At 40.7% G+C, this 27,125-nt stretch overlaps 2 protein-coding genes across 6 annotated transcripts in view; one reads left to right on the top strand and one right to left on the bottom strand.

The window, feature by feature from the left end:
* The window catches only part of NIP7 (nucleolar pre-rRNA processing protein NIP7), a 72,446-nt gene that overhangs the window by 34,563 nt on the left and 10,758 nt on the right, over window positions 1-27,125 (bottom strand). Inside the window, exon 6 of one of the 4 annotated variants that reach the window (XM_007129027.4) lies at window positions 25,061-26,193. The exons of 1 other annotated variant lie outside the window; for it this stretch is intronic. In XM_007129027.4, the coding sequence (XP_007129089.1) occupies window positions 26,122-26,193 (72 nt within the window). In that variant the 3' untranslated portion in view covers window positions 25,061-26,121. 2 more of the 4 variants (XM_028477650.2, XM_007129028.4) reach the window with 2 other exon arrangements.
* TERF2 (telomeric repeat binding factor 2) lies at window positions 1,171-24,959 on the top strand. Of its 2 annotated transcripts, none has more exons than XM_024124901.3 (10): window positions 1,171-1,555; window positions 1,663-1,758; window positions 2,405-2,535; window positions 11,584-11,670; window positions 13,187-13,333; window positions 14,846-14,952; window positions 16,249-16,641; window positions 21,225-21,310; window positions 23,309-23,349; window positions 23,812-24,959. In XM_024124901.3, exons 1-10 carry the CDS (start codon window positions 1,186-1,188, stop codon window positions 23,968-23,970), a joined length of 1,617 nt encoding a protein of 538 aa, XP_023980669.1. In that variant the 5' UTR covers window positions 1,171-1,185; the 3' UTR covers window positions 23,971-24,959. The 2 variants fall into 2 exon arrangements, with proteins under 2 accessions (XP_023980669.1, XP_023980668.1); XM_024124900.2 differs by having other exon boundaries at window positions 23,306-23,349.

The following is a 27,125-nucleotide window of genomic DNA, read 5'->3' as shown; positions in this document are numbered from 1 at the left end:
GCTCTGGGCAAATTGAGTAGTAGGTGAAAAGGAAATGATAGAAGTTGTATACACACACACACAAAACGTGAGCCCAAAATGAGGGTGGCAAATAGGCGAATTCTTCAAGCTTTAGAAGTCATTTTAAGGAGTCTGCACCATGTTCAAAAGTAAAAGGGAAGAGTGATGAGTGATGAGTGAATGTTCTGATCCGTGTTCTACTGTGTATTCTTCGACTCAGTAATTCTACTTTAAGGAAATTATCCTAAGGAAATAATTATGAATTTCTGCAACGATACAGTTAAAAGGATGTTTCTAATATTGAGACTGTCTAGAATTGCAAAATTTTGAAATAACCTAAACGTCTTACAGTAGGGGTTTAGATAAAGAAGACATTGGTTCATCCATATATTGGAATGCTATGTAGCCGCTAAAGATACTGTAGAAAAAAAAAAATTAATGACATGGAAAAATGCAAAATGAAGGTTATATAAAATATACATAGTATAATCTCAGTTTTGCGTGCGCGCACGCACACACACACACACACACACACACAAATAGGTATACAAGACATTGGAATGCTATAAACCTAAATGCCAACTTACCTTTTCATGTGGGATTATGGCTGATTTAAATGTTAACGTTTTGATTATTTTTTTCTAATTGTTCTAAATGTGCTATTTTTGTAATTTAAAAACTATGTCCTAGAAAAAAGAATTAAAAAAAGAAAAAAACCCAAAAATTTAAAAAGAGAAAAATTTTAAGGAAAAGAAAAACAATTTTTTTCTAATTATACGTCTTATATGTCTTAGAGGTTCCTGCGGTGCCGGCCATATTCTATTTCTTGACCTCGGCTGGGTTAACACTGGCCTTTTGCTTTACTTGTTAAAATGTAAACTTTAATAAAGTTTCCACTCTGCATTTTACATTTCACGATTTTAAAAATGTTTAATAAGCTGCACACATTTATTTTTCAATATTTTATACACAGCCCAGCGTCTCTAGTATAGCGTTCCACAATTTCGGAGCAAAGTCGGCACCGCCAACCGCCGTTGGTTTACCCGTCTGGGCAGCATGGACTTCAAGTCCCAGCAGGCATTGCGGCCGGCACACCGGGAACTACGGGGTCCTAGAGGAAGGCTGGGAGCGATCGGTCCTTGCCCTCCCAGAAGCCCGCGGGCGGCTCGCAACGCCGTCCGTATCATGGCCGCGGGAGCCGGGACGGCGGGCTCCTCTTCCGGCCCGGGCGTCGTGCGTGACCCGGCGGCGTCACAGTCGAAGAAGCGTCCCGGCAGGGAGGGCGCGCAGCGATCGGACGCGATGGCGGGAGGAGGCGGGAGCAGCGACAGCAGCGGGAGGGCTGCAGGCAGGCGGGCGTCCCGCAGCGGCGGGCGGGCTCGGCGGGGGCGCCACGCACCGGGGCTGGGGGGCTCCGCGGAGCGGGGCGCGGGGGAGGCGCGGCTGGAGGAGGCAGTCAACCGCTGGGTGCTCAAGTTCTACTTCCACGAGGCGCTGCGGGCCTTTCGGGGTAGCCGGTACGGGGACTTCAGGCAGATCCGGGACATCATGCAGGGTGAGGGCCGGGCCTGGGGAAGGAGGCTGGGGCTCCTGGGAAGGTGATCTGTGGGGCCCGAGTGTAGCGGCTGGGGGTCGCCGAGCCAACGATGTCTTCTTTCCCAGCTTTGCTTGTCAGGCCCCTGGGGAAGGAGCATACCGTGTCTCGGCTGCTGCGGGTTATGCAGTGTCTGTCGCGCATTGAAGAAGGGGAAAATTTAGGTATGGCTATTTTTTATGTTCTTCTCTGGGCTTCACTTATTTAGGGTTACGTTGTTTTCAAACTTACATCCTAGACTGAAGGGTTCAGGGTTAAGGTGGGCTGCTATGTTTCAATCACGGTGTTTATTCTCTGGCCTTAGTTTTCTCCACTTAGTATTCTCTTGGCTGCTTTTCTGTGTTTTTTATTTCCTCCCACCTGTTTTTTGCTCGCCCCAACTCTGTTGCTATCTAAAGTGAATTATGTGAAGATGGCCATTTTTCCTCCATAGTAGAGTGTTTTTAAAGTATGAGCACTTTTTTTTTCTTTTCCTAAATTGAACTTGACAGCTGTTTAGCAAAATGATCTTTAGTTTCTGGCCGTTTGTATCTGATCCTGCCATTTGAGATACAGATGCATGTGTTAAAAAATAACTTTTCACCTGTCTTGAAAATTAGTCACTTGAAATTCATGGATTTGAGTTTGGACCCTTAACATGTTTGTAATCGTGTAGCCAGTATGTAAGCAAATTAAATGCAAATCTTACTATATTTGCATGTTTCTTTTCTTTATATATATATATGTATATATACATATATATATATTTGAACATAATTCTTCTGCTCTTTAGAAAATAGGTTAAAGTGAAAATTGTGCTCTTTGTCCTAGACTGTTCCTTTGATATGGAGGCTGAGCTCACACCACTGGAATCAGCTATCAATGTGCTGGAGATGATTAAAACGGAATTTACACTGACAGAGGCAGTGGTCGAATCCAGTAGAAAACTGGTCAAGGAGGCTGTAAGGCTCTATTTTAAATTTTTTTTTTCTTTTACCAAAGATCAGAGGTGTTTGAGGAATCAGTGCTTATCTTTTTTGTGAGGGGTGGAGGACAAACAGGGATGGAGAGAGAGCAAGTCAGCACACTCAGAACACATAACTCACACACACAGATGTTATTTCATCAGGAGACCCCTTCCTAGCCCAGACTTGGAAAGAACTGTTAATGGCAGGTGCTCAGCTTTTGTGATTTTGGTGGTCTCCCTTGTGGCCCTGGCAGGAGGGGCCACAGTACACAGGAAGTGAGTTGGCACTGAAGAATGACATGTTGTAGGTTATTATTACCATTCAGAGCAGCATCGTGAAAGGGCTAAAAGTAACTGACCTAGGATCTTGTCACCCTTATTATAGACCAAGGAGAATAGCTGGTGCCTTGGGAAATGTGGGACTGCTTTGAGCTCTTTCATGGAATTGCAGAAAGAGGCTTAGGGAACATTCCCCTTGAACAGACAGAATCAGAGGTGCTGAGATAATCAGCCATTTCGAAAAACAGTAGTGGTAGAAGGCTGGCGAAGGCAGTGTTCTCGACAAGAAAAAAGCTTGTAGAGTGTCTAGGAATTTGGGACTGGAACTATGTCATGGCTCAGGTAGCTTCAAGTAGTGGAACTTATTTATATTTAAAACATTGAAGCAGCCATGGAAACCAGTCAGAAAAAGCTTTTTCTTCTCCAATAACCAAGGCTGGGGGTGTGGAAGCAGATGCAGAGGTGGGGACTGAAGGACAACAGCTCAGCATTGCCTTGGCGGTAAAAGTAAGGAAATTGGTAAGAAAAGATAACAGCACCTCGTAAAAGCATGGGATCTTGGGGGTGGGGGGTGGGGGTAAGGGACAAAACCTTGTTTAGCAAAGACTTTCTGGCCCTTGGCTATGTGCTGGGTACTCAGACACCCTGTTTAAAAAAACAACAGTTAAAAAACTGTGTGTGGGGTGCAGATATTTTATTTATTCAGTTAAGGACCTTGGGCAGGAACTACTGTTGGTCTTACAAAGAATGCTTAGAAAATTCCAATTTCAAGGAGGAATGATTGCAAGAATAGATTTTTAGTATAGGTAAGTCAGGTTTGCGTTGGAGGTAAAATGCCAAAAAAGACATATTAGCAAGGGAGGAGAAATCCAGGGCTACTTTCAGAATAGCTAAGGATCTTTTGGATGGGAAGAAGTGGTACCAGCTCAGGGTAATTCATGTAACTGCTGTGAAGTAGCCAGCTAATTCAGAAATGCAACTCCTTCAGAACACAAGAGGTATAGATCTGTCTTCTGGCTGCTCTTCTGGTAGAGTCTGTGGGCTTTTATCTTTCAGTTGAATATTTATTATTTAAGTTCATAGATCTCTTGTTTGGGGGCTTCATTAGGAAAAATCTATTAGCAAAATCCAGATTCCCTTAAAATAGTCAACCATTTTCTTATGTTGACTCCCTTCTGCTTTATCATTTTCCACCAGGTACCAGATCTCTTGTTACTTACTATATTACTGTTAACTGCTGTGTAACAAATTAACCCCAAATGTAACAGCTTAAAACAATAAATATTATCATCAACCCCAAATTTAACAGCTTAAAACAATAAATATTATCTCTCAGTTTCCAAGAGTCAAGAAGCTGGTAGTGATTTAGCTGTGTTTCCTACTCGAGGTCTCTCATGAGATTATAGTCAAGCTGCCTGCCAGGGTTGCAGTCATCTCAAGACTCAACCAGGACTGATGGGTCTGCTTCCATGCTCCCTCACATGGATGTTAGCAGGACTCACTTCCTCGCCGGCTGTTGGCTGGGGACTTCAGCTCCTCGCCTCTCTGTAGGGCTACTTACAACGAGGTAGCTTGCTTCCCCTAGAGGATCCCAGAGAACAAGAGCCCAAGACAGAAAGCTGTAGTCTTTTATAAACTAATCTCAGAAGTGACATATCACTTCTGCCATATGCTCTTGGCTACACAGACCTGACCAGCTGGATTTGTGGGTGGAATGGCACTGTGCAGGAGGTGGGTATCATTGGGAGCCATCTTAGAGGCTGGCTACCACAGTTATTACCTTGATATCCAAGTTATTAAATGATACCGTATCACATGTATCTTTGATTTATTTTTTTAATTTCTCATTTAGTCATAGAATTTGTTACCTTGGAATGCCTAGGCTCATTGAAGCTTTTTGCTGCATTTTTAAGATCTCTATCACAGCAATTTATCTTAAAGTTTATTAAATTTTTAAAAAAGTTTATCAAATAAGTTGTTTGTTAAGTTAGAGCTTCTCAATGTATGATCCAGGGATCTTTGCAGGTCTTCGGGACCCTTTCAGGGGTCAAAACTATCTTTATAATAATGTCAAAATGTTAGTTGAGATTTTCAGTGCACTGACATTTACATTGATGATGCAAAAACAGTGATGGGTAAAATTTCTGGTGCCTTAGTGTGACCGTGACCAAGGCAGTGGTAAATTGTACTGGTAGTCATTGTATTCTTCATTGCCACATGCTTGCAGTTTAAAAAATAAAAAACAGCCAGTTTCAATTAAGAATGTCTTTGATGAAGCAGTAAAAATTACTAATTTTATTAAGTCTTGAGCAGACGTTTTTCCAGTATTTCGTCTGACAATATAGGAAGTTTTTCTGTAGCATTTCTGCTGCATACCAAAACATGATGGTTTTCTTCCGGATAAGTACTTGTGTGATTGAGTTGCATGCTGCTGATCTAGCTGCTTTTGTAATGGAATACCATTTTTACTTGAAATAACTGACAAACTTTGGTTATTCAGATGTGGTAATCTGGCAGTCACTTCAAGGAAAACAAGTGACAGTATTTGTTGGCAGAGGTAAAATTCAAGCTTTCAGGTGAAAATTAGAATTTTGGAAAACATATTCATGTGCTTTGTAGCTTCCCAATATTCAGACTTTTCTGATATGATTGATGGTGATATTAACAACTGTGATTTTTAAAAGATTTTTAATGAATGTATCAACATTTGGAAGATCATAACTCAGTAAACCAGTAATTTCCAAATGATCGATAAATTGTATTGCAAAATCATTCATGGGTAACAGATCCATTAGAAGTGCAAGACAGACTAACAGATTTTAATGTAATAACCATGAAGAGTTCACTTGCCAAAGTTTGGTGTAGAGTCAAAGAAGAATGTCCACATTTTCTGAAAGAGCTATTAAAATACTACTCCCTTTTCCAACTTTATATCTGTGTGAGGCCAGATTTTTTAATATATTTCAACCAAAACAACATATCACAACAGAAGAAATGCAGAAGCAGATATGAGAATACCATCTTTCTTCTATTAAACCAGATATTAAGGAGATTTGGAAAAATGTAAAGCAATGCCACCCTTCTCATTAAACTTTTGTCTTATTAAATAAGTAATTTTTCATAAAGGTATGTTATTTATGTTAACCTGTAATGAGTTTGTTATTTTTTAATGAATTAATAAATATTTTAAATTTTTCTCAGTTTTATATTTCTAATACAGTAAATCCAATGGATATAACCCACATAAACAAAAGCTCTTTTGGGGTCCTCATTAACAGTTTACAGTATAAAGAAAGAAGACTGAGACCAAAAAGTTTGAGAATTGCTTCTATAAGCTGATAATAATATTGAGACTACGTTGGTTTTCTTTTCATAACTAAAAGAGAGATGCCTCAGATTTCTGTGAACAGGAGAGAGTAACATATATGGCATGTTCTTGGGAAGCATTTAGGTTTTGCTTTTGCTGTGTACCTTTGGTAATAGCACCTTGATTTTCTTTGAGGACCTTACCATGTTTGAGGGGCTGGTGCATCAGACACAATGTCTTAAAACTTTAATTCTTGAAACAAAAAGCTTTGTCAGGGCTCTTTGAGCATCTGTGCTTCCCATAACAGCCTGGTTTCTTTGGTGAGTTTGCTTTTTTAGCCTTTCTTCACTTCTGTGAGTATGGTTTTCTCTTCTTATGTCCTTTCTGGCCTTGCCTCCAACACAAACCTATCTCACCTATATTGAAAATCTGTGCTTGGAATTTCCCTTTTGTTTAAGTTAGCCAGAGACCATTGCTATTGCTTAGATGGTAAGAACCTTAACAGAAACATAAGAGAAGAAATTATACTTGTTTCAAAAACTTTCAAGTTTTCAAAAAGCAAAGTTTGATCTCTTAAAAAACAGAAACAAATGAAAAAACTTCCCAGGAAATTAATGCATAGTTTTAAAAAAGCTCATAGTACAAACTTCGGAGGCAGACTTTCAATTAAGATTTTGAAAACATTCACATTTCCTTTCTTGTTTCACAAATTAAACATAGTAGGAGCTGTGTTCCAGTTCTGGGAAAGATAAGATAAGCATATTCTTCTTTTCTTTTTTTTTTTTTGGCCACACCACGTGGCATGTGGGATCTTAGTTCCCTGACCAGGGATCAAACCTGTGCCCCCTGCAGTGGAAGCACAGAGTCTTAACCATTGGACCCAGGGAAGCCCTTCTTCTGTCTTTCTTAATGCAAGTATAAATCCTGGACAGAATGAATGGAGAACTCAGAAATGTAAAGGGTAGTAAGCTAATGGAGAAGACCAGAATATGAAGGTCCACCAAACTGGTGATGAGTAGATTACCATTTTTTCCCTTTCCGGTATCACCAGGCCTGGACTTGAAGGATCCTGAAACCTGGTAGTGCACCCCAGGTGTGAATAGAAAGAACTCCAAGAGAGGCTCTCTCTGGTCTGAAGAGCAGGAAAGGGGATCTGCTAAGGATCAGAGAGGGTGGAAGAAATCTCTTTTTTTTTTTTTTTTCCTTTTTTCCCTTCTCTATCCTAGCACCCAGGCAATACTACACTGGTAGCAGCAGTGACCCAGTGATGACAGTGGCAGGAGGGCAGGCACCTAAACCTAAAGGAAGAGAACCCTTTCTCTTTAGCAGTGAAGCTGTGATTCCCAGAGCTTGAAGTGGATTCCATTCCTTTTTTTTTTTTTTTACTGTCTATCCTGATGCTTAGTCCTGGATGCAGATGCAGTTAGTGTGTGGCAGAATAGGGAAACTAAAGCCCCAGGAATGCAAGGCTGGTTCAGTATTTGAAAATCAGTGAATGTAATTTACCCTGTTGGTCCAAAGGAAAAACCATATGGTCATATCAATTGAAGAAGAAAAAGCATTTGACAAGATTCAACATTAGTTCATAGTAAAAACATTCAGCACACCAGGAATAGAAGGGAACTTCCTCAACCTGATAAAAGGCATCTACAAAAAAAACTACGGGTAACATCATAGTTAATGGTGAAGAATGGAATGCTTTGACCTTAATATCCAAAATAAGGCAAAAGTGTCTGTTCTCACCACTTCCACTCTACATCATACTAGAAGACCTAGCCAGTGCAGTAAGTCAAGAAAAAGAAAAGGCAACAGATTGGAAAAGAAGGAATAAAATTGTCCCTTTTTCCAGATGACATGGCTACCCATACAGAAAATTCCATGGAATATACCAAAAAAGCTATAATAAGTAAGTTTAGCCAGACTGCAGGATACAAGATCAACACATAAAATCAATCATATTTTCATATGCTAGCAGTGAAATGAAATGAAAATGAAAATCTGCAATGAAATTACCAGAACAGTTATTTACAATAGCTCCAAAAAAGAAAAGAAAAATAGGTATAAGTCTAACAAAACATGTATAGGATCCGTATGTGGAAAAAAACAAAATGCTAATGAAGAAATCACAACCTATTAAATGGAAAGACATACCCTGTTCATGGATTGGAAGACCTAATACAGTTAAGATGTCAGTTCTCTCCAATTAATCTATGGATTTAATATAATTCTAATCATAATATCAGCAGGATTTTCTGTAGATACTGATTCTAAAAGACATATAGTAAGGTTAAAAAAAGGACTAAAATAACAAAAACAGTTTTGTAATAGAAGAATGAAGCTGGAGGACTCACTACCCAATTTTAAGAATTACTATAGGGCTTCCCTGGTGGCTCAGTGGTTAAGAATCGCCTGCCAATGCAGGGGACACAGGTTCAATCCCTGGTCCGAGAAGATCCCACATGCTGCGGAGCAACTGAGCCTCTGCGCCACAACTACTGAGCTTGCGCTCTAGAGCCCGCGAGCCACAACTACTGAAGCCCGTGCGCCTAGAGCCTGTGCTCCACAACGAGAAGCCACCGTAATGAGAAGCCCGCGCACTGCAACGAAGAGTAGCCCCCGCTCGCCACAACTAGAGAAAGCCCGCGTGCAGCAACAAAGACCCAATGCAGCCAAAAATAAGCAAATAAATAAATTTATTTTTTTTAAAAAAGAATTACTATAAAGCTACAGTACTTATGACTGTAGATATATAGATTCGTGGAATAGAAGAGAGAGTCCAGAAATAGACCCACTGATCAATTTTTAACAAAAAATGTGAAGGCATTTCAATGGAAAAAGATATTCAACGGAAAAAGGATAGTCTTCAACAACTGGAATTAAAACAACTGGATGTCCCTATGCAAAAAATAAATGAACCTTGACCTAAAACTCATACAAAAATTGATTCAAAGTGGACCATAATCTGAACGTAAAATGTAAAGCTATAAAACTTTTAGAAGAAAACATGAAAAAAAAAATCTTCGTGTCCTGGACTTAGGCAAAAAGTTTTTAGATACGACACTAAAAGCAAGATCTACAAGAGCATAAAGTGGACTTCATCAAAATTAAAACTTTTGTTCTGAGAAAAACACTGTTCAGAAAATGAACTCTGAAAATGAACAAGAAAACAAACACCCCTATTTTAAAGAAACAACCAAAGAGAATACACAGATGGCAAATAAGCACATGAAAAGATGCTCATCATTTAGTCAATAGGGAAATACAAATTAAAACCACAGAGAATACTGGGACATACCTATGAGAGTGGCTAAACTTTAAAAACTACTAACACTAACAAGTGCTAGTGTGAATATGGAGCAACTGGAACCCTCATACATTGCTGATGGGGTGCAGAATGGTATAAGCCATTCAGGAAAACAGTTTGGCCATTTCTTGTAAACATGCATTTTCCAAATGACCCAGCAGTCCCACCCCTGGGTATTTACCTTAGAGAAATGAAGTTATGGTCACACCAAAACCTGTACATAAATGTTTTAACACCTCTATTCATAATCACCTGAATTGCAGACCACCCAACTGTTTTTCCAGTGGGTGAATGGATAAACAAACTGGTACATCCATACAACAGAACACTGCTTCATCAATAAAATAGCAGGAACTAGTGATAATGCAACAACACAGATCTCCAGGACATTATACTGAGGGAAAGAAGGCAGACTCAAGGCTACATCCTTTAAAAATTAAGCTGTGTGATTTCATATATACTGTATGATTCCATTTATATGACGTTCTGAAGAGATGAAACAGTGAAAAGATCAGGGGTTAGGGATGGGGAGGAGGTGACTACAGAGTGCAGCACAAGGGAGGTTTATTGGATCCATGGTTTTTTGGTATCATTGTGGTGGTTACAGAAGTTGATACATGTGTTAGAACAGTATGCCAAAAAAGAGTTAATTTTACTTTATGCAAGTTAAATAACATTTTAAAACATAATAGGACCTGGGACTTCCCTGGCGGTCCACTGGTTAAGACTGCCTTCCAATGCGGGAGGTGTGGGTTCGATCCCTGGTTGGGGACCTAAGATTCCAGTGCCTCATGGCCAAAGAACCAAAACATAAAACAGAAGCAATACAGTAACAAATTCAATAAAGACTTTAAAAATGGTCCACATCAAAAAAAATCTTTAAAAAAACCCAACGTAATAGGACCTAAACGATTTATAAAAAGTAAAACCTTTGTATGCTTCAAGAAAGTAAATATAGTCTTAGTATAGTTTTTCTGCTGAAAATGATGTAAAAGTGAATATGATGATCTGATTAAAATGAAAAGACTTATTTACTTTGTTCCCTCCCTGGCAGTAGGAACTTAGTGTTGTGCCTGCTCTTCAGAAGCGTTTGACACCAGTTTCCTTTGCCCTGTATGGCTGTGTTCAGCATGGGGAGGACAGAAGCACCAGAGAGTTGTACTTTCTGAACTCCCTTGCTAGTCCTCCTTCTCTTGGTCTGTATGTTTCTCCTTAAATTCTTCCCTGTGAAGACTGAAAATATCTATGGACCAGTTTTCCTTCCCTTTTTCGTGTGTTCTCGAGATATGTTTCTTTGAGACTGGATTTAAGGTAGCTACTTTATCCTGTTAGATAACTCCAGGTGGTCCCAATTTTTCCTCGCTTTTCTAATTTTTTTAAAAAGTGCACATACGTTTTTTAAATATCCTTTTTAATTTTCAATCACTGTTATTTGCCTTCCACATATGTTCTCTTGAGGTGTCTTGACCGAAGGATTCTCCTTTTTCTCTGTGGCTGATGAGACCTTCTTATCCTACCTGAAACTTTGTCCTTTCTTTGCTGCTTGCGGCTGAGCTGGGTTTGTCTCAGCAATTCCCTGCACACTTTAACTGGAGTTGGCCCGCTGGGGTTTACAGTATGAGAGGCTGTGCTGGTTCTCCTAGCGAACTGGCCTCAGGCCTTTCCTGGATGGAATTAGCAGAACTCTGTGGTCAGCAAATTATTCCCCTCCTCCCCACCCCCCACAGTATCTCCTCCTCTCATTCCCCCCATTACATCAAAGCTTTTGCATCCGAAAAGAACAAAACCAATTGTTCTGGAGACCTGGGATGACTCCTGTCCATTTTGCCTTTCCTTAGGAGGCCCTATGCAGATTGGGTAAATGGTCTGTAATCCAGGAGATCAGATTTTGCTTTATCAGCTATTTTTTTTAATCCAATGTAATGTTGAAAATCTACCATCTTACACACTGAAAGAGAGTGTACGGTTGTTCATACGCTTGAATAATAATTGTTAGTTTTTAAATACAGGAATTTGATAGAATGTGAAAAAGTTCTTGGGTATGTAAGACTCAGTTTTACTTTTTAGTTGAGCTTATTTTGATATTTGATATTCTAATTATACCTTTCATTATTACAACAGTTTAAAAAAAAGTCTTTTTCCCCCTTTTGTAGGCAGTCATTATTTGTATCAAAAACAAAGAATTTGAAAAGGCTTCAAAAATTTTGAAAAAACATATGTCCAAGGACCCCACAACTCAGGTAAATTTGATATATTTTTGCTCCCGTGACCTAAATCCAGCTCATTGCCTTTTGTGGGGAAACAGGGAAAGGGTTCTCTGTCAGGAATGTTATCTAAATATTCGCCTTTAAATATTCAGCACCTTGAGCATGTTGCCTTTTATATCCAGGATAACTTACTGTTAGAATGGCTTTTCAAAAATTTGTTTGAAAAATTTACATAAATCATTTACTTGCCCATTTCTGTCAGGTTTCTGACCGAACTTTAGTGATCAGCACTGGTATTAACACTTCTGACTTTACATAAACGCTGATCCTGCAGACTTGAGAATCTGCCTTGGTGAGGACTTAACTCTTCTATTTTCTGGTGTCAAAAGCTCTGTTGGGGGGCTTCCCTGGTGGCGCAGTGGTTGCGCGTCCGCCTGCCGATGCAGGGGAACCGGGTTCGCGCCCCGGTCTGGGGGGATCCCGCATGCCGCGGAGTGGCTGGGCCCGTGGGCCCGTGGGCCATGGCCGCTGGGCCTGCGCGTCCGGGGCCTGTGCTCCGCAACGGGAGAGGCCAGAGCAGAGGGAGGCCCGCATACCACAAAAAAAAAAAAAAAAAAAAAAAAAAAGCTCTGTTGGTACCCTGCTCTTATTTTTTTTTCCTTTATAAATATAAATTTTCAGTTTTTGAAAAGCTAATACATATATGTAATACAACATTCGAAAGGTACAACAAAAGAGCTTAGTGAAAATTCTCTCATGTCTGACTTAGCCATCTTGTTCCTCTCCTTAGAGGCAACCAATGTTTAGGCCCCCATACAAAAAAAAAAAAAAAAAAAAAAAAAAAAAAAAAAAAAAAGCTCTGTTGGTACCCTGCTCTTATTTTTTTTTCCTTTATAAATATAAATTTTCAGTTTTTGAAAAGCTAATACATATATGTAATACAACATTCGAAAGGTACAACAAAAGAGCTTAGTGAAAATTCTCTCATGTCTGACTTAGCCATCTTGTTCCTCTCCTTAGAGGCAACCAATGTTTTTTTCTTTTATTCTTAACAGAGATATTCTGTGCATATGCAAGCAAATAAGTATGCATGTGTGTATATATACAGACATACACAGATATCCATTCTTCCTGTTCTTCCCATATACATATGTGAGCATATTCTACACACTAATTTGAGCATTTTGTAAATTGCTTTTTTCCCTTAATATATCTTGGAGATCTTTTTATATTAGTACATAGGGAGCTTTTCATCCTTTTTGGTTTTCTTTTTTTGGAAGTTTAAAAATCTTTATGTAAAAGCATAAAGGTACTTTAGATCCTAAGTTCTTCATCCTTTTTTTTTTATAGCTACATAGTAACCTACTGTGGCTGATCAGTAATTTTTTGACTTGTTCTACATTGTGGTAGGCTTCGCTTCTTTTATGTGTACCAGTGATATTCATTGACAGCACTGTGAAAGTTCTGATAGTGTTGTTTTAACTCATCATCATTGAATTTTTACTGGAGTTTTTCTTTCTCACATTGCAAAAATTGGTCCTTTGTGTAGAAGCTGAGAAATGATCTCCTGAACATTATCCGTGAAAAGAACTTGGCCCACCCTGTTATCCAGAACTTTTCCTACGAAACCTTCCAGCAGAAGATGCTGCGCTTCCTGGAGAGTCACCTGGATGATGCAGAGCCCTACCTCCTCACGGTGGGGCTTGGCCTTCTCTTCCCATAACTGTGATGTAGCCTGGAGGATGTGTAGGCAATTAGAAAAGGGCAGCTCTTTTTTAAAGTGAAAAGAGTAAATGTGTGGAAAAAACTGAATTATATGTGCTATCTTTCTTAATTAAATGCCTTAAATATTCAGAAGCAGAGATCCTGGCAGAGGCAAATGCAACATTCCTGGTTTCCCTCACCTCCCATTTTTACTTCCTCTATGTAGGATTCATCTGTGTGGTTAAAGTAGGAGAACATTCAATTACAACTGTTGGTGGTTCCCAAAGGAGATGAAATCTGAGTTAAGTCTGGGAGAGGAAGAGCGGTTGATAGATGTGGTATGATGGGGTTGTTGACAGGAAGGAGGCATAACTGGAGAAAAGTGTGACTAGAGTATGATTAGCAAGAGAGGCCAAATGAAGACATACTTTAACTGGATCAAAGGGATAAGCACAAAGAATGGATGTAGTGAGGCTCAAGACAGCACAGGGAAGAATTAGAACCTAGTCTGTCATAGAAGGTGGACCATGAACTGAGTGAGAGAGTTTTTTTTTTAAACAAGGATTTTGAGAGTGTTCAAATTATCCTAGTTCCTAACAGTAGATCTGCAAGGCCCATATCAGGATAGTGTCAGTGATCCTAGCAATCATTTGGCAATTCTCAAAATTATTTGTAAAGCAGATAGTTTGGAGTGTTCAAGGAGCAAATGTTCAAGGAGCAAGTGTCAGGATACTTGAGCCTGGCCTAGGAACCTTTCCTTCATATTCAGGTAGCTGGAAAATAACCTGTCACTGTTTCTGTTGAGGACAGAATTCTCAGCTCTTAAGATACCACTCCTTACAGACATGCAATCTAAAATGGAATGATACTGGACTGACTGGAAATGTGTAAAACTTCAGTCTGAGGGTGACAGAGGAACAGCTGGAGTTAGAGCAAGATTGGCCTACTGAGGGCTTCATGTGGTACAAGTAAGGATTTTCAAAGAGTTGTTAATAGGCAAAACATCTGTGGAAACAGGGTCATGAAAAATTCTATACACAAACTAAAAGACATTAATGTAGACATCAGTCATCCCTAAGTTTCAAAAAAAAAAAAAAAAAAAAGATTTGACTTTTGCATATGACCCAAAGGTCTATTAGGTATTCAGAAACTAAATTAGGGATGAGATTGGAAGGATAGAAGAGGAGATACAAAGTCAAATCATTTAAGTATTTGTTGTCCAAAATAACCTTTCAGAATTCTTGGAACCAAGATGCTTTTAGCACCACTCAGATTGAGTTCTCCTTTAGTATAGAAAACTGTGAGCCATTTTTTGAGGGAAGGAAGGGAGGAAGAAATTTGAGATAATTCTTGGAAGTTCTTTCCCTTTTTATGTCCTCCTCTAGTCTATGCCTAAATTGGATATGTAAGTGAACGTGCTTACATATTGAGTATGTTCATGGTGAAAGAAGTAGAGTTAATGAAATTCTGTGACTTCCTCTTCCTGACATCGTTCCTTTCCCAGATGGCCAGAAAGGCTTTGAAATCTGAGTCTTCCACCTCAGCCACAGTGAAGGAAGATAAACAGCCAGCACCAGAGCCTGTGGAAAAGCCACTCAGAGAACCTGCCAGGTGAGAGAGATGCCCTTTTGTGATGTTGGCTGAAATACTGGGGTGATGTGTGGGAAGCACAGTCGTCTTCTTCGAGCAGGATCAGTGGTTTGACCTCTTAACATGTTACTGGGTTACTCGTAGAAGGTACTGTGGGATTTACAGAGCACATCCTGGGAAGATGGGAGTATTGAAAACGGATGTCAGATCCTTGGCAGAACTTCCTGACTGGCTGTTCCTCAAAGGTTCTTTCCTTCTGTTTCTCTCTCCTTGCCTCCCTGTTGATACCTCGTCTCTTAATGCAGTGTTCAAACTTGTGAATCAGATTCCCAGGACCAGTTAACAAAGCAGAGGTCACACGTTTAGATGTCTTTGGGGGCCCAGTAGGAGATGTAAAGGAGCAAAGTGGGTCTAGGATAATACATTTGAGAGCACGGGACTGCTTTCCAGCTTCGTGTGAGTGTTGCTATGTGAGATGTCCAAACTTCAGTTCAAATTTTTATGTGAGACGTCCAAAAAAAAATTTTTGAGATTTCCCAATTTTTGAATGTTGGCGGTTAGTCCAATAAAAAAAAAAAAAAAAAAAACTTGAATAGCTTAGACAAGACACATCTGCCAGCTGGGTTTGGCCTGCAGGCTGCCAGTTTGCCCTCTCCTAACAGTTTTTACTTAAAACATCCAAATGATAGATGAACTTTATTTTGAAAAGGCAGTTTCTCATTGTTCCAAGATTGTGTGGCACTCTTCTCACTCTGAGAATTCTCAAGATCCCATTTATAAGTGTAGTGTAGGAGAAAGAGGGCAGAATGGAGACCAGTCTTTTACTTCTCTCACAATGAGGGTTGGACTAGGACAGCTGGAAGAAGAGTTTAGACTTCAAGGTGAGATTGCTGGATTATCAGTTGGTTGTCCAGATGGACTTGTAGTTGTTAGGCACTACACAGAGTTCTTGCATTGTGGAAAGCACCGCTTTAGTCCATGCAGACTAATGGGTTAGACATAGACAGCACACAGGCTGAAGAGGTCTCTGGAGGGAGTATCATTGGCCCTAGTTCCTTTAGGGTTCTCTTACTTGAAGTTTAAGCTCCATAGTTCAACTTACATATCATATTTAAAGCCTCTGCTTAACACTTATAAATGGAAGCTTTTATAAATAAAGCTTGTATCACGCACCGTTTTTTTTTTTTTTTTTAAATGAAGAGTTCTCAACGTGAGGAGTTTCTAATTTGAAGCTTCCCACTTTGAAAAAGTTGTGGCTGCTTGGACAAGCATCCACAATGGTGAAACTGATCTCTGTTATGTTTGCATTATTTGTAGGCAGCTACAGAACACTCCAACCACCATTGGAATTATGGCTCTGAAAGCAGCTTTCAAGACTCTCTCCAGTGCACAAGATTCTGAGGCAGCCTTCTCAAAACTGGACCAGAAAGATATGGTATTTCCTAATAAAGTGTGCCCACCATCACCAGCCCTCAAAAACAAGAGACCGAGAAAAGATGAAAACGAAAGTTCAGCCCCTGCTGAGGGTGAGGGTGGCTCTGAACTGCAGCCCAAGAACAAGCGCATGACAATAAGCAGATTGGTTTTGGAGGAGGACAGCCAGAGCACTGAGCCGAGCACAGGCCTCGACTCCTCCCAGGAAGTGATTCCTGCTTCACCATCCAAGCCCACCATCCTCAACCAACCCCTCCCTGGGGAGAAGAATCCCAAGTATGAAGACCTTCTTTGTAGAAGTTTGGGGGCTGGTTGGTGGTCCTGGTTATGCCTGGTATTGCTTCCGGGAATGAAGTAACTTTCAGCTAAGTTATTCACCACCAAGGCTTGCTCAGACTGCTAGAATGTGACTCAGGGTGGGGAGTGACGTCGTAACCGTCCTGCCAGTTCTGACGCCCCGCATGTGGGCTTCCAGGCATTGCACTAGGCAGGAGTGAGGTGAAAGGGTGTCAGAGCCTCCTACCCACCGCTGCTTCCATTTTCAGCAAACTTCTGAGTGCCCTGACTACTAAATATTAGTCTTGTTTGTTAAAGGAAGTTTGTTTGAATTGGGCCACGTTATACTTTAATCCTTAAAAGAGATTTATGAATATTTATAGTTTTGCACGTTCTGTGAGCATTTGAGACTTGGCAAATTCAGTAATTACTAATCTCTCACATTCTGCTAGGTTCTGTGGGGCAGTGGTTAGAATGCCTTCATTTTGCTCCCCATCATGACCCCCAACCTGGCTTTCAGTTTTGCTACCCTTTGTGCCCTCTTGTGGATCTTTCCTCTAGGCAAACTGGTCTGCTTGCTCTCCCTGGAACCCTGTTTCTACTACTGTACTCTTCTTGCTGCCTCTCATTCCCCACATTTGGACTATCATTCCTCCACCATTGCTTGTCAGAATCCCATCTGTCTTTCAAAGAGAAGAGAAGCTGATGTTGACTAAATACTTTCTGCGGGCCAAGCACTTTCACGTATTATCTTACTGAATATCTACACTCCTCACTCTGTGAGTGATTTACTAGCCCCACTTTATAGGTGAGGAAGGTTCAGAAAAGTTAACTAACTTAACCTGAAGTCACACAGATCAAAAATGGCAAAATTGGGCTTTGGGATTTTTAATCCCAGTCAGTCTTGACACAAAAGCCCATGGCCTGTATACCATGTACACCAAGCTGCCTCTTAAAACTCTGCCTCCTCCCTAAATTTCCCCTGGTCACCCTGCTGTAAGTGATCACCTCACTGATCTCCCAAGGTCATTGCCATCTCTACTACTGCTCTCTGTTACAGCTGTTTGGGGACCTGTGCCCTGGCATGCTTGTGCTGGGTGCCCTGTAGGGCTGTGGCATCTGATAAATGATTTATACTCGGGCACAAATCTGCACTATATGCACCACTTACTGCATTTGGAAGTGGTGAGTCATTGGCTGGGCAGGCAGATGCAGTCAGCACACTATTACTCTCATTTGATACCTGATCTCCTCTACCCCTCACAGCAATTCTATGAAGTATAAGTATTGCTCCCATGAACAGACAAGAAAACTGGAGAGAGTGCATGATTACAGTGGTTTTATAAATGGGAGACTCTGTGAAGGTTTCAGACATACCTCTCTCATGTGTCAAGGGTATGAAGTATGATGGGTACTCTCAAGCAGAGGTGGGCAAATTATGGCCCCTTGGCTAAATCCACCTGCTGCCTGTTTTTGTAAATAAAGTTTATTGGAACACAGCCACACCCATGAATTATGTATTGTCTGTGGCTGCTTTTGATGCTACGTTGAGTTGAGTAGTTGCAACAAAGACAGTAAGGCCTGCAAAGCTGAAGGTGCTACTGGCCCTTTACAAAAAAAAGGGATCCTGTGACCTCGGCTCTAAACGAAGCATATGTGAGGTGACTTGGGAGCTTCAGGGAAGAAGAGCTGGGCCTGGACAGCAGAGTTGTGGGTGGAGCAACCTTACAGAGGAGCAAGTGTTGAGCTGGCCTTGAAGAATGAATAGGTCATCCAGCAATATTGGGAGGTCGGTTCTAGGAAACAGGAGCCTCTTGAATTACAGCACAAGAAAGCCTCGTATGAGCCGGAAAATGTCATGTAGTCTGTATGGCAGGAGAATACAGGGCACAGAGAGGATGAAGGGAGAAAAGTCTGGATGGGTAGATGGGCCAGATTCTGAGTTCCTATTATATTCTATCAATCAGGCAGAGGTTTTCAAGAGGGGCTTCATATCACAATTACCTGTGCAGTGTTTAAAAAAATATATATTCCCAGGCTCCTGTCTACTGAATTAGAAGGGACAGGGGAGTGTTCTCTAATCTGCTTTGCTAACTGTGCCCCAGATAAGTCTAATACACCTAATCAGAAAAAGCCTCTGAGCAGACACCACTGAGGGCTTTTGAACAGACACTGAGGGAAAGGAGAAGAGGAGGATGGCTGGAGACTGCTGCCCCGTGAGCAGTCAGAACGCAGGGGAAGCTGGGCCAGTGGAATCGGAGGAGGGGAAGGCAGGATTAGGGTCTATCACCTAGACGGCAGGGCCACGACTACTAGATTTTTATATCCCCCACAGCACAGAACTAGTGCTTACTAGATAGTTCATTAACCAAACAAAGTAACAGTTCTTGGTTCTTGCAATTTAAGAGGCCACATACAAAACTTCTATAAAAGGCTAGCAAAGGGTAAACATTTTAGGCTTTGTGTCTCTGTTGCATATTCTTCTGTTTTGGTTTTTTTTTTACAACCCTTTGGAAAATGTAAAAACCATTCTTAGTTCAAGGGCTATACAAAAACCAGCAGCCACAGGCTGTAGTTTGCCAGCCCCTCTAGACCAAGTTTTAACTTCACCAGTTAGGAGCGCAATGAGCCAGGAAGTGACCCGGCTTGCCCGCACGGCCACCTAACAGTTAAGATGAGGACCGAGGTCTCAGCACCTTCCACAACATGAGAAGTTAAGAAATACCAAAATGTTTATACATGTAATAAATGCTGAGTTCAGAGGAGGAGCAGAAAGTTACCAAGTGATCTGCAAAGATTGTCTGCAGGAAGAGTGAATAGCCACTTAGGTGAAAATGATGAACCCTGAGGTTAAAATCAGTTTTTATCCCAGGACTTGGATAAATAGATGGAAAACTTAAACTGTAATGCTGTCTGACCTTTATTTATGAATAGTAATTGACACAGCTAATATCCTGAGAAGGAAAAACCTCATGTAATTTTTTTTTTTTTTTTTTTTTTTTTTTTTACTTTGTCTCAAGCAAATCAGTTATTCTTAGAAATAACCCTTTGGGGCATATGATCCAATTTAAAAATAAAGAAAAGTAAAGAGTCCACCATTTGTCCCAGCCACTTAGGTAATTGCATAGAAAACTCATGGAACTCAAGGAATTTTTTTCAAGTTTATGCACTTATTAAGCAAACTGCTTTCATTACTCATTTGCAAAATACCCAGACAGCCTTAAAAATAAATTTGTTTTATAGTGGGGAAGGAAAGAGCAGTTTGTTTCTACTCTCTTGGTCAGGTTTTTCCGTGACTTTGATCTATATAAATTCTTCAAAACTTAGTTCAGATACTTTCCATGTTTGTTTTGTAAAGGATGCTATAATTCTGAGGTCAGATTTGTGCTATGTTCTTTAAGAGTGACTATAATTTTCATTTATTTAATAACTTGAGTTTTGGATTATTTTTCAGGTTTGGGACTGTTTTTGGTTGCACCCAAGTACTCAAAATTTCATGTTCACAGGAATGATTCTTGTTTGCTTACTATTCTAATCTTTGATGGTATAAGTCCTTTACAGCTCTTTGATAATCTCATTATTAGTTTAGCTAGTATCTCTCCAGCTTCTATGAGGGTGTGTGTTACTGTGCCCGGTGTTTGAAGTAGATAAATGAGGATATGGTCCCTGCCGTCAGGGTGCTTATGGTTAAGGGTATGTCATGATACGGTTGTGTAATAAAGTGGAAGCACTATCGTAAGAGCAGAGGAGTGGGGCCTTTTTGTATGTGTTGGGCAGTCTTCATTGAGAATGATGGCCTTGAAAGATGGGAAGGACTTCACTTCGTAGGGAAGGGAATCCCAAGGAGAGAGAACAGCAAACAGAGAGGCAGGAAAGCACAGAACTTACAGGAGGAAGGAGGAGTAGAGAGCGGTGTGGGTGTTGGTGGGGACAGGAGGAACTGCTGAGAAATTGACGGGCCAAACTGCATGATCTTGATTCCCCCATATGGGCATTTAGGCTTCATTGTTTAGGCAGTGAGGAGCCATCACTGAATAGAGGAGGGATGTGGTAATTTTAGGATGATTGTTCAGGTGGCTTTGGAAGGGGAAGGGGCTAGTGGGGAGAGACTCCAGTTAAGAGGCTAGTGTAATACTGGTGAAAGGTATTGGACCATGGGCTTGGACTAGGGGAATGGGGAGGGAAAGGAGAACAGTCCAGAGATAGGAATAGAGCATGTCTGTGATGGAGGGGAAGGAGTTTGCAGCTCTAGGTTAGAAGAATGCTGAAATCTGTAATAGAGTCCAAACCAAACAACCAACCAACCAAACAAACAAACAAACAACAGGAAAATGAACAGATCGTTGAGGGGGATGGTGATGTATCCAGTGCTGAGTTTGAGAGATGGTCCTGAAACCTGGGGGATGTTGACATGGAGAGGCCCGGCCAGGTCAAGATTTGGGAGTTGTGTGTAGGTGAATCTCGAATGTGCTCACAGCACAACAGGGAGGAATACAGGGCCACGAGTAGAGCTAAGGACAGAGTATGGGATGACCTGGGATGACTTTGTTTTACACCTTGTCCTCTCGCTGATGTTCCCTCAGAGTACCCAAAGGCAAGTGGAACAACTCTAATGGGGTTGAAGAAAAAGAGACTTGGGTAGAAGAGGACGAACTGTTTCAAGTTCAGGGTAAGCCAGAAGATTCTCATTGGTCTCTCCTTGACACTTGCTGAAGTGTAGGTGCATGTTACTGTCACATCAATGTTCTAGAAATTGCTTGTCTCCAAACTAGAAAAAGTTTAAAAGTTCCTCACTGTGATTCATGAGGAATCAGTTTTATGTCTTTTCCCATTAAACAATGGAGACTATCAAAGCAATGCTTTATATTTAAAGAAAACTCCTGGTTTGGTTTAATAAATCCTGTATTTAATTGGTAGTTGATGTTCTTCCTAAAGTTTTTTAATTAGAAAAGGTAGAAGTGGTCATTCCTTACATGTCTTATTTAAGTAAATAATCTCTTACCAGTTTCTATATATAAGTGTTTTTTTCTAAGATGAGAAACTTTACTTTTCCTTAATTAATATTGAACTTCATAGTATTTGCATTAGGATCTCTCCCACCACATATTTTGCACTCTGATGGAAATACATACATGCTAAACCTTAGTTTTGGAGATTCTGAAGACTTTTGTAACACAGCAGCAACAGTAATCCTTTGCCAACCTCAAAGGTTTTGCCCTTAAAAATTACCTTTCATTGGCAAAAACATAGTTGGCAAAATGAAGATTACACAGAAAATCGGAGAAGTAATAAAAGTGGCATTAAATATTTTAAAAACAGGATATAAAAGTTCTAGAAAACATCCACTTTTGATGCAGTCCAGATTAGTCAGTTTCAGAAATCGGCTTCTACTACGTTATGAAATACTTCATAATTTAAAAATAAATAATGTGCTCCTGTAAGTATCCCTTTTTCTGAGTCACCTTTCTTCACTCTTCAGGAAGCATTACTGGGACAGTGGCATCTGCTGAGGCAGACACTGTAGCAAGTTTCACATTTATGCAACTTTGCCTTTTCTTGCAGCGTTTTAACTGGCTCTTGTTGGCTTGAGATGGCATGTCCATTTTACTTGTATACCCTCCTGTAGCCCTCTGGTCCTTTAAAATATTATCTTGGTCCCTGTTTTTGAGGCCTGATCTATTTCCATAGGATGAGAGGGTAGAGTTTGACCAGAACTCACATGGTCTGTTGGAGTGGGAAGCAATAATTATTACCCTATTCTTTTTGTTTGAAGAATTGGGCCAAATTTTTTTTTAATGTATTTATTTATTTATTTTTGGCTATGTTGGGTCTTTGTTGCTGTGTGCGGGCTTTCTCTAGTTGTGGCGAGTGGGGGCTACTCTTCGTTGCAGTGTGCAGGCTTCTCATTGTGGTGGCTTCTCTTGTTGCGGAGCATGGGGTCTAGGTGCATGGGCTTCAGTAGTTGTGGCTCACAGGCTCAGTAGTTGTGGCTTATGGGCTCTAGAGCACAGGCTCAATAGTTGTGGAGCAAAGGCTTAGTTGCTCCGCAGCATGTGGGATTCTTCCCGGACCAGGGCTCGAACCCATGTCCTCTGCATTGGCAGGTGGATTCTCAACCACTGCACCACCAGGGAAGCCCCCAGATTTTACTTATATCTAACAATCAGGGATTTGGAAATTCAAAAACAGTAAAACTGTGTTATTCCAAAGCAGTAATTAACAAGGAGTTATAAAGCAGAAATTATATATATACACACTCAAATATGTGTGTATATATACACACATAAATACACATATATATTACATACACATGCATATATATATGTGTGTATATATATATTAGGATTTTAAATACCACAGTTCCTCAGTAAGTTTAGAAAATGATATTGGTTTTACTAGAGAGCCTGAAATCCATCATTAACCAACATTTATTGAATGCCTGATTATAAAGTATTTGCTTTGTACAGATTCTCATGGACTGAAATGATTGGTATCTTGCAAGCAGAGGACAAAACCAAATTATCCTTTAGTGATGTCCTTTCTTTTCTCAACGTTTGTAAAATTTGAATCAAGTTTTCCCTTTGGGGACGTTTTATGTCTTTTTCTTGTGGTTTGTGCCAAGAAAGGTAAGCTCTGAAATGAGTCTACTTTTAATGTTTTCCAGCAGCACCAGATGAAGAGAGTACAACCAGTATAACAAGAAAGCAGGTAATTTTAAATTCTCTTTTCTGATATCTTCTGGTTGTGTAGGTAGAAGAGAGATAAAATAAGTACCCACATCTCACAGGCACAGACTACCCATGCACCTGGTAAAAAATTTTATTTGTGATTTTCAGATAATCCAAACTAAGTTAAATAGTTACTCTCTGGAAGAAAAATCTAGGTGGTCAGAAAGCTGACGCATTTCCTAACCATGAACAACACACGTTTGAAATTTTGAATGCAGAAATGGTTATCAGTTGAGGATGAAATGGCAGGACACTGAAAATTAGGAAATGTCCAAATCCATGGTGTTAACTTGTATTCTATATCATGTTTTAAAAGTATAAATCCTTCCTTTGGGTTCAGATTATTCTCCTAGGATTGAGTTTACCTCTTTACTATATGAAAATATAAATAAGTGGAAAGACAGGTTGTGATAAATCCTTTGCTTTTTTGTTTTTTTTGCAGAAGTGGACTGTGGAGGAAAGCGAGTGGGTCAAGGCTGGAGTGCAGAAGTACGGGGAAGGAAACTGGGCCGCCATTTCTAAAAACTACCCATTTGTTAACCGAACAGCTGTGATGATTAAGGATCGCTGGCGGACCATGAAAAGACTTGGCATGAACTGAAACAGGCCTTCATTTCCACAGAATTAACAGGAGCATGGTTCCTAATAATAGTCCCTGGTAGTCTGCTGTTTCTTTCAGAAGCTGGGCTGGGATGAGAATTTGGGGCATCTTCCTCCCATGTGGGGGAGGTCCCAGTTCCACTTCATCACAGTTGGAGATCATGGAGCTGAGAAACAAAGCCAAGTCCACCCCATGTCCTTGACAGAGATGACAGGCACATAGCTTGTACAGTGCCAGAATACCATTAGTATTTCCCTTCTTTAGTGGTTTGCTTGAATTTAAATCCCTGGTAATCAGTAGAACCTTCTCCTAGGAAATGGTGGAGTATGTTAGGAGTCACTTTTGACTCCAAGACCTGTTAAAACCAGCAACATGAGCATTATTTGGAGCGAACTTGTTCCAGGTAAAGCTTTGGCCTTCTGATGCACATGCAAAGGAACTTCATCTGTCATGAGCCCAGGTTGATGAGAGACCAGTCCTGGTGGAATCAGTCCCTTTAAAAACTGTTTAGCCAGTTGTGACATCAACTTCTAGACGTGACTGCCTTGGCATTTGCTCTATTTGCTGGGCTATGTAGGCAGGTTTAACCTCCACTTCTCACGTGGTTGAACCAGTGTGTTTTTTGGTAAAATGGTGATTGTAGATAAGCTTAGTCCCTCTCCCCATCCTCTCTTCCCAATTCCCTTCTTTATGCTGGACTTTTAAAGCTTAAAAAAATCCTGATTGAGTATAAATGCCTAATTCCATTCTTTGTGAAATGGTTGCTTCCGCCTGATTCCCTAATTGTGCTGTGTTAGTGTCTTGCACTGGAATTCAACATTCCCTTCTCCTTTTGTACTGTGTTGTGCTTGCTGTCTCTCAGACATCCTTAAAGACTATCTTTTTAGGAAAAAAGAATTTCAGTAAAGTGTTTTCTGTAATTTTTTTAAAATGAGAACTAATTATTGTCCATAACTTGTAGCATTCTTCATTAAAGTCTTGCTTCTCTCAAATTTAAGTAGCTGTTTAATTGCAGCTGAAAAGATGGAGGTAGCAAAATGTTGAACAAGCTTTGCTAAACCATATTGTCCATGTTAAGAAGCTGATGTCTAACTGTATTGGATGTTCTAATCCTTGGAAGCTGTGCCATACAGAGATGTGAAAGTTTCCTCTTAATTTGTCCATTTCCTCATATAATGTACCTCCGGGGACAAAAGAATTCCTTTTTTCTCACTTTTGAGTGAGTGAAAGGCAAGATGTAAAGAAATGCTAAAGTTTAAAAATTCATCCTGTAGTTGAAATTTGGAAACTTTGTACAGCTTTCTTACCTATTAACTACGTGTTTGGGGGTTGGGTACTGCTGTTTTTCTAGCAATTAACCCCAAATGAAACTACAGTGAGAAGGCAAGAAACTGATCTCCACTCGATCTGGTTGTAGCTACTTGTGATCTCCCTCCAAACCAAGCTTTAGGATCCAGAAGCTTTTTACCTTCAACTCTCACATTGTTAGATGGCGCTCTCTAGGTAGAAGAATGACACTGTGATACATTTAAGGAAGCAAAATATCCTAATCATGTTTCTCAAAATTTGAGAAATGCATAGATCCATTAACTTTTAACATAACTTCAATGCTATCTTTATTATAATGTTATAAAATGCGTACAGACATGAAACTCTGCCTACAGTTTCTATAGAACTATATAACTTACCATGAACTGATGACTGTTTTGCTGAACCTAAGTCACTGCTCACCACATGAGCAGTGCTAGGATGGTGGCAGCGGTGGGACTCTGGTGGGGATGCCTGACTGAGAAATGATCCATCTCTCCCACCTTCACCTTAGTGAGACTGCTGCAGAGCCACTGTGCCTCCAGACTGCTGTGATGTCACCTGGCCTTTTCTGGAACTGAACACAATTATGAGTGTGTTCTTCATAACATAACACATAGCTTGTGACAGTTAAAGTATTACCACTTGGAGTCACTGTGATGCCTTCTGAAGCAATACTTGGTTAGAAGGTACTCATGCCGTTTTGTTTTAAGATTATGGCTGAGATAAAAACATTTAGACATTGTCAGAACTCAGAGACTGACAGACACACTGTCCTGATGGGTAAGAGTGTGAGGCCCACTCAGGGCCCCAGCTGTGCCAGCTGTGCTTGGAGATGGTGAGTTAGCCACTGGAATCTCTGGATGTCCATTTCCTCGTCTCTAATGTAGTAGGTAATGGTGCTTCCCTTGTAGGCTGTTGTGAGAATAAAATAAGATGCATGTAAATGTCTCTGCCATGAAGTCAGCCTTTTTCCCCCTGTGGTGCTGAAGAAGCCACAGATAAAAGAAAGATCATGGGTGAACACAGTCTTTTTATTTATTTATTTTTGGGGGCTGCACCGGGTCTTTGTTGCTGCATGTGGGCTTTCTCTAGTTGCGGCAAGCGGGGCTACTCTTCGTTGCGGTGAGTGGGCTTCTCGTTGCTGTGGCTTCTCTTGTTGCAGAGCACAGGCTCTAGGCATGCAGGCTTCAGTAGTTGTGGCACGAGGGCTCAGTAGTTGTGGCTTGCAGGCTCTAGAGCGCAGGCTCAGCAGTTGTGGCGTACGGGCTTAGTAGCTCCGCGGCACGTGGGATCTTCCTGGACCAGGGATCGAACCTGTGTCCCCTGCACTGGCAGGCAGGTTCTTAACCACTGCGCCACCAGGGAAGTCCCTATAATAGTCTTTAAGTGGATTTTGGATAGCTTTAGATGATTATATCAGTCAGGTGGAAGGTAGCAGAATGAGGAGGATTATCAGTGGAGGGGTTTGGCCACTGTCTCTTGCTCACTCTTCATCCATTTAAATTTTTACACCCACTTCCATGCTGTGCTTCGCTCTCCTAAGCTGTAGCACTGGGCAGAAAGAGGTCTGTTGAAACAGGTGTTGCCCCTCACGTCTTACAGGAGCAACAGGTATCATCTAGCAAATTGATACGAATGAGAAAAATCTCCCCAGCCACTGTGTACCGAGAAATGAGTCTGTACATTCAGGTGGTTGTAAATAAATTTGCCTAATGTTTACCCCCAAGAGGCAAGAACTGAAAAATGACAGCCCAGAGGGATGGAAATCTCTCTTCTGAAGTAATAGATTCTACCTAGCACCTGTGAAGTAGGTCTGGTAAGCCACTGAGTTTTTGAGGTGAAAG

This window comes from Physeter macrocephalus, chromosome 17, assembly GCF_002837175.3.
Source record: "Physeter macrocephalus isolate SW-GA chromosome 17, ASM283717v5, whole genome shotgun sequence".
Taxonomy (NCBI): domain Eukaryota; kingdom Metazoa; phylum Chordata; class Mammalia; order Artiodactyla; family Physeteridae; genus Physeter; species Physeter macrocephalus.
This window is presented reverse-complemented; position numbering and strand designations above follow the sequence as displayed.

What these genes read in the sequence shown, in the direction of transcription:
- TERF2 (XM_024124900.2), top strand. Translation starts at nt 1,186, where the DNA reads ATGGCCGCGGGAGCCGGGACGGCGGGCTCCTCTTCCGGCCCGGGCGTC. An exon ending in CCACTCAGAGAACCTGCCAG is followed by an intron (nt 14,953 to 16,248) that starts GTGAGAGAGATG and finishes CATTATTTGTAG; the next exon opens with GCAGCTACAGAACACTCCAA. An exon ending in CCTGGGGAGAAGAATCCCAA is followed by an intron (nt 16,642 to 21,224) that starts GTATGAAGACCT and finishes ATGTTCCCTCAG; the next exon opens with AGTACCCAAAGGCAAGTGGA.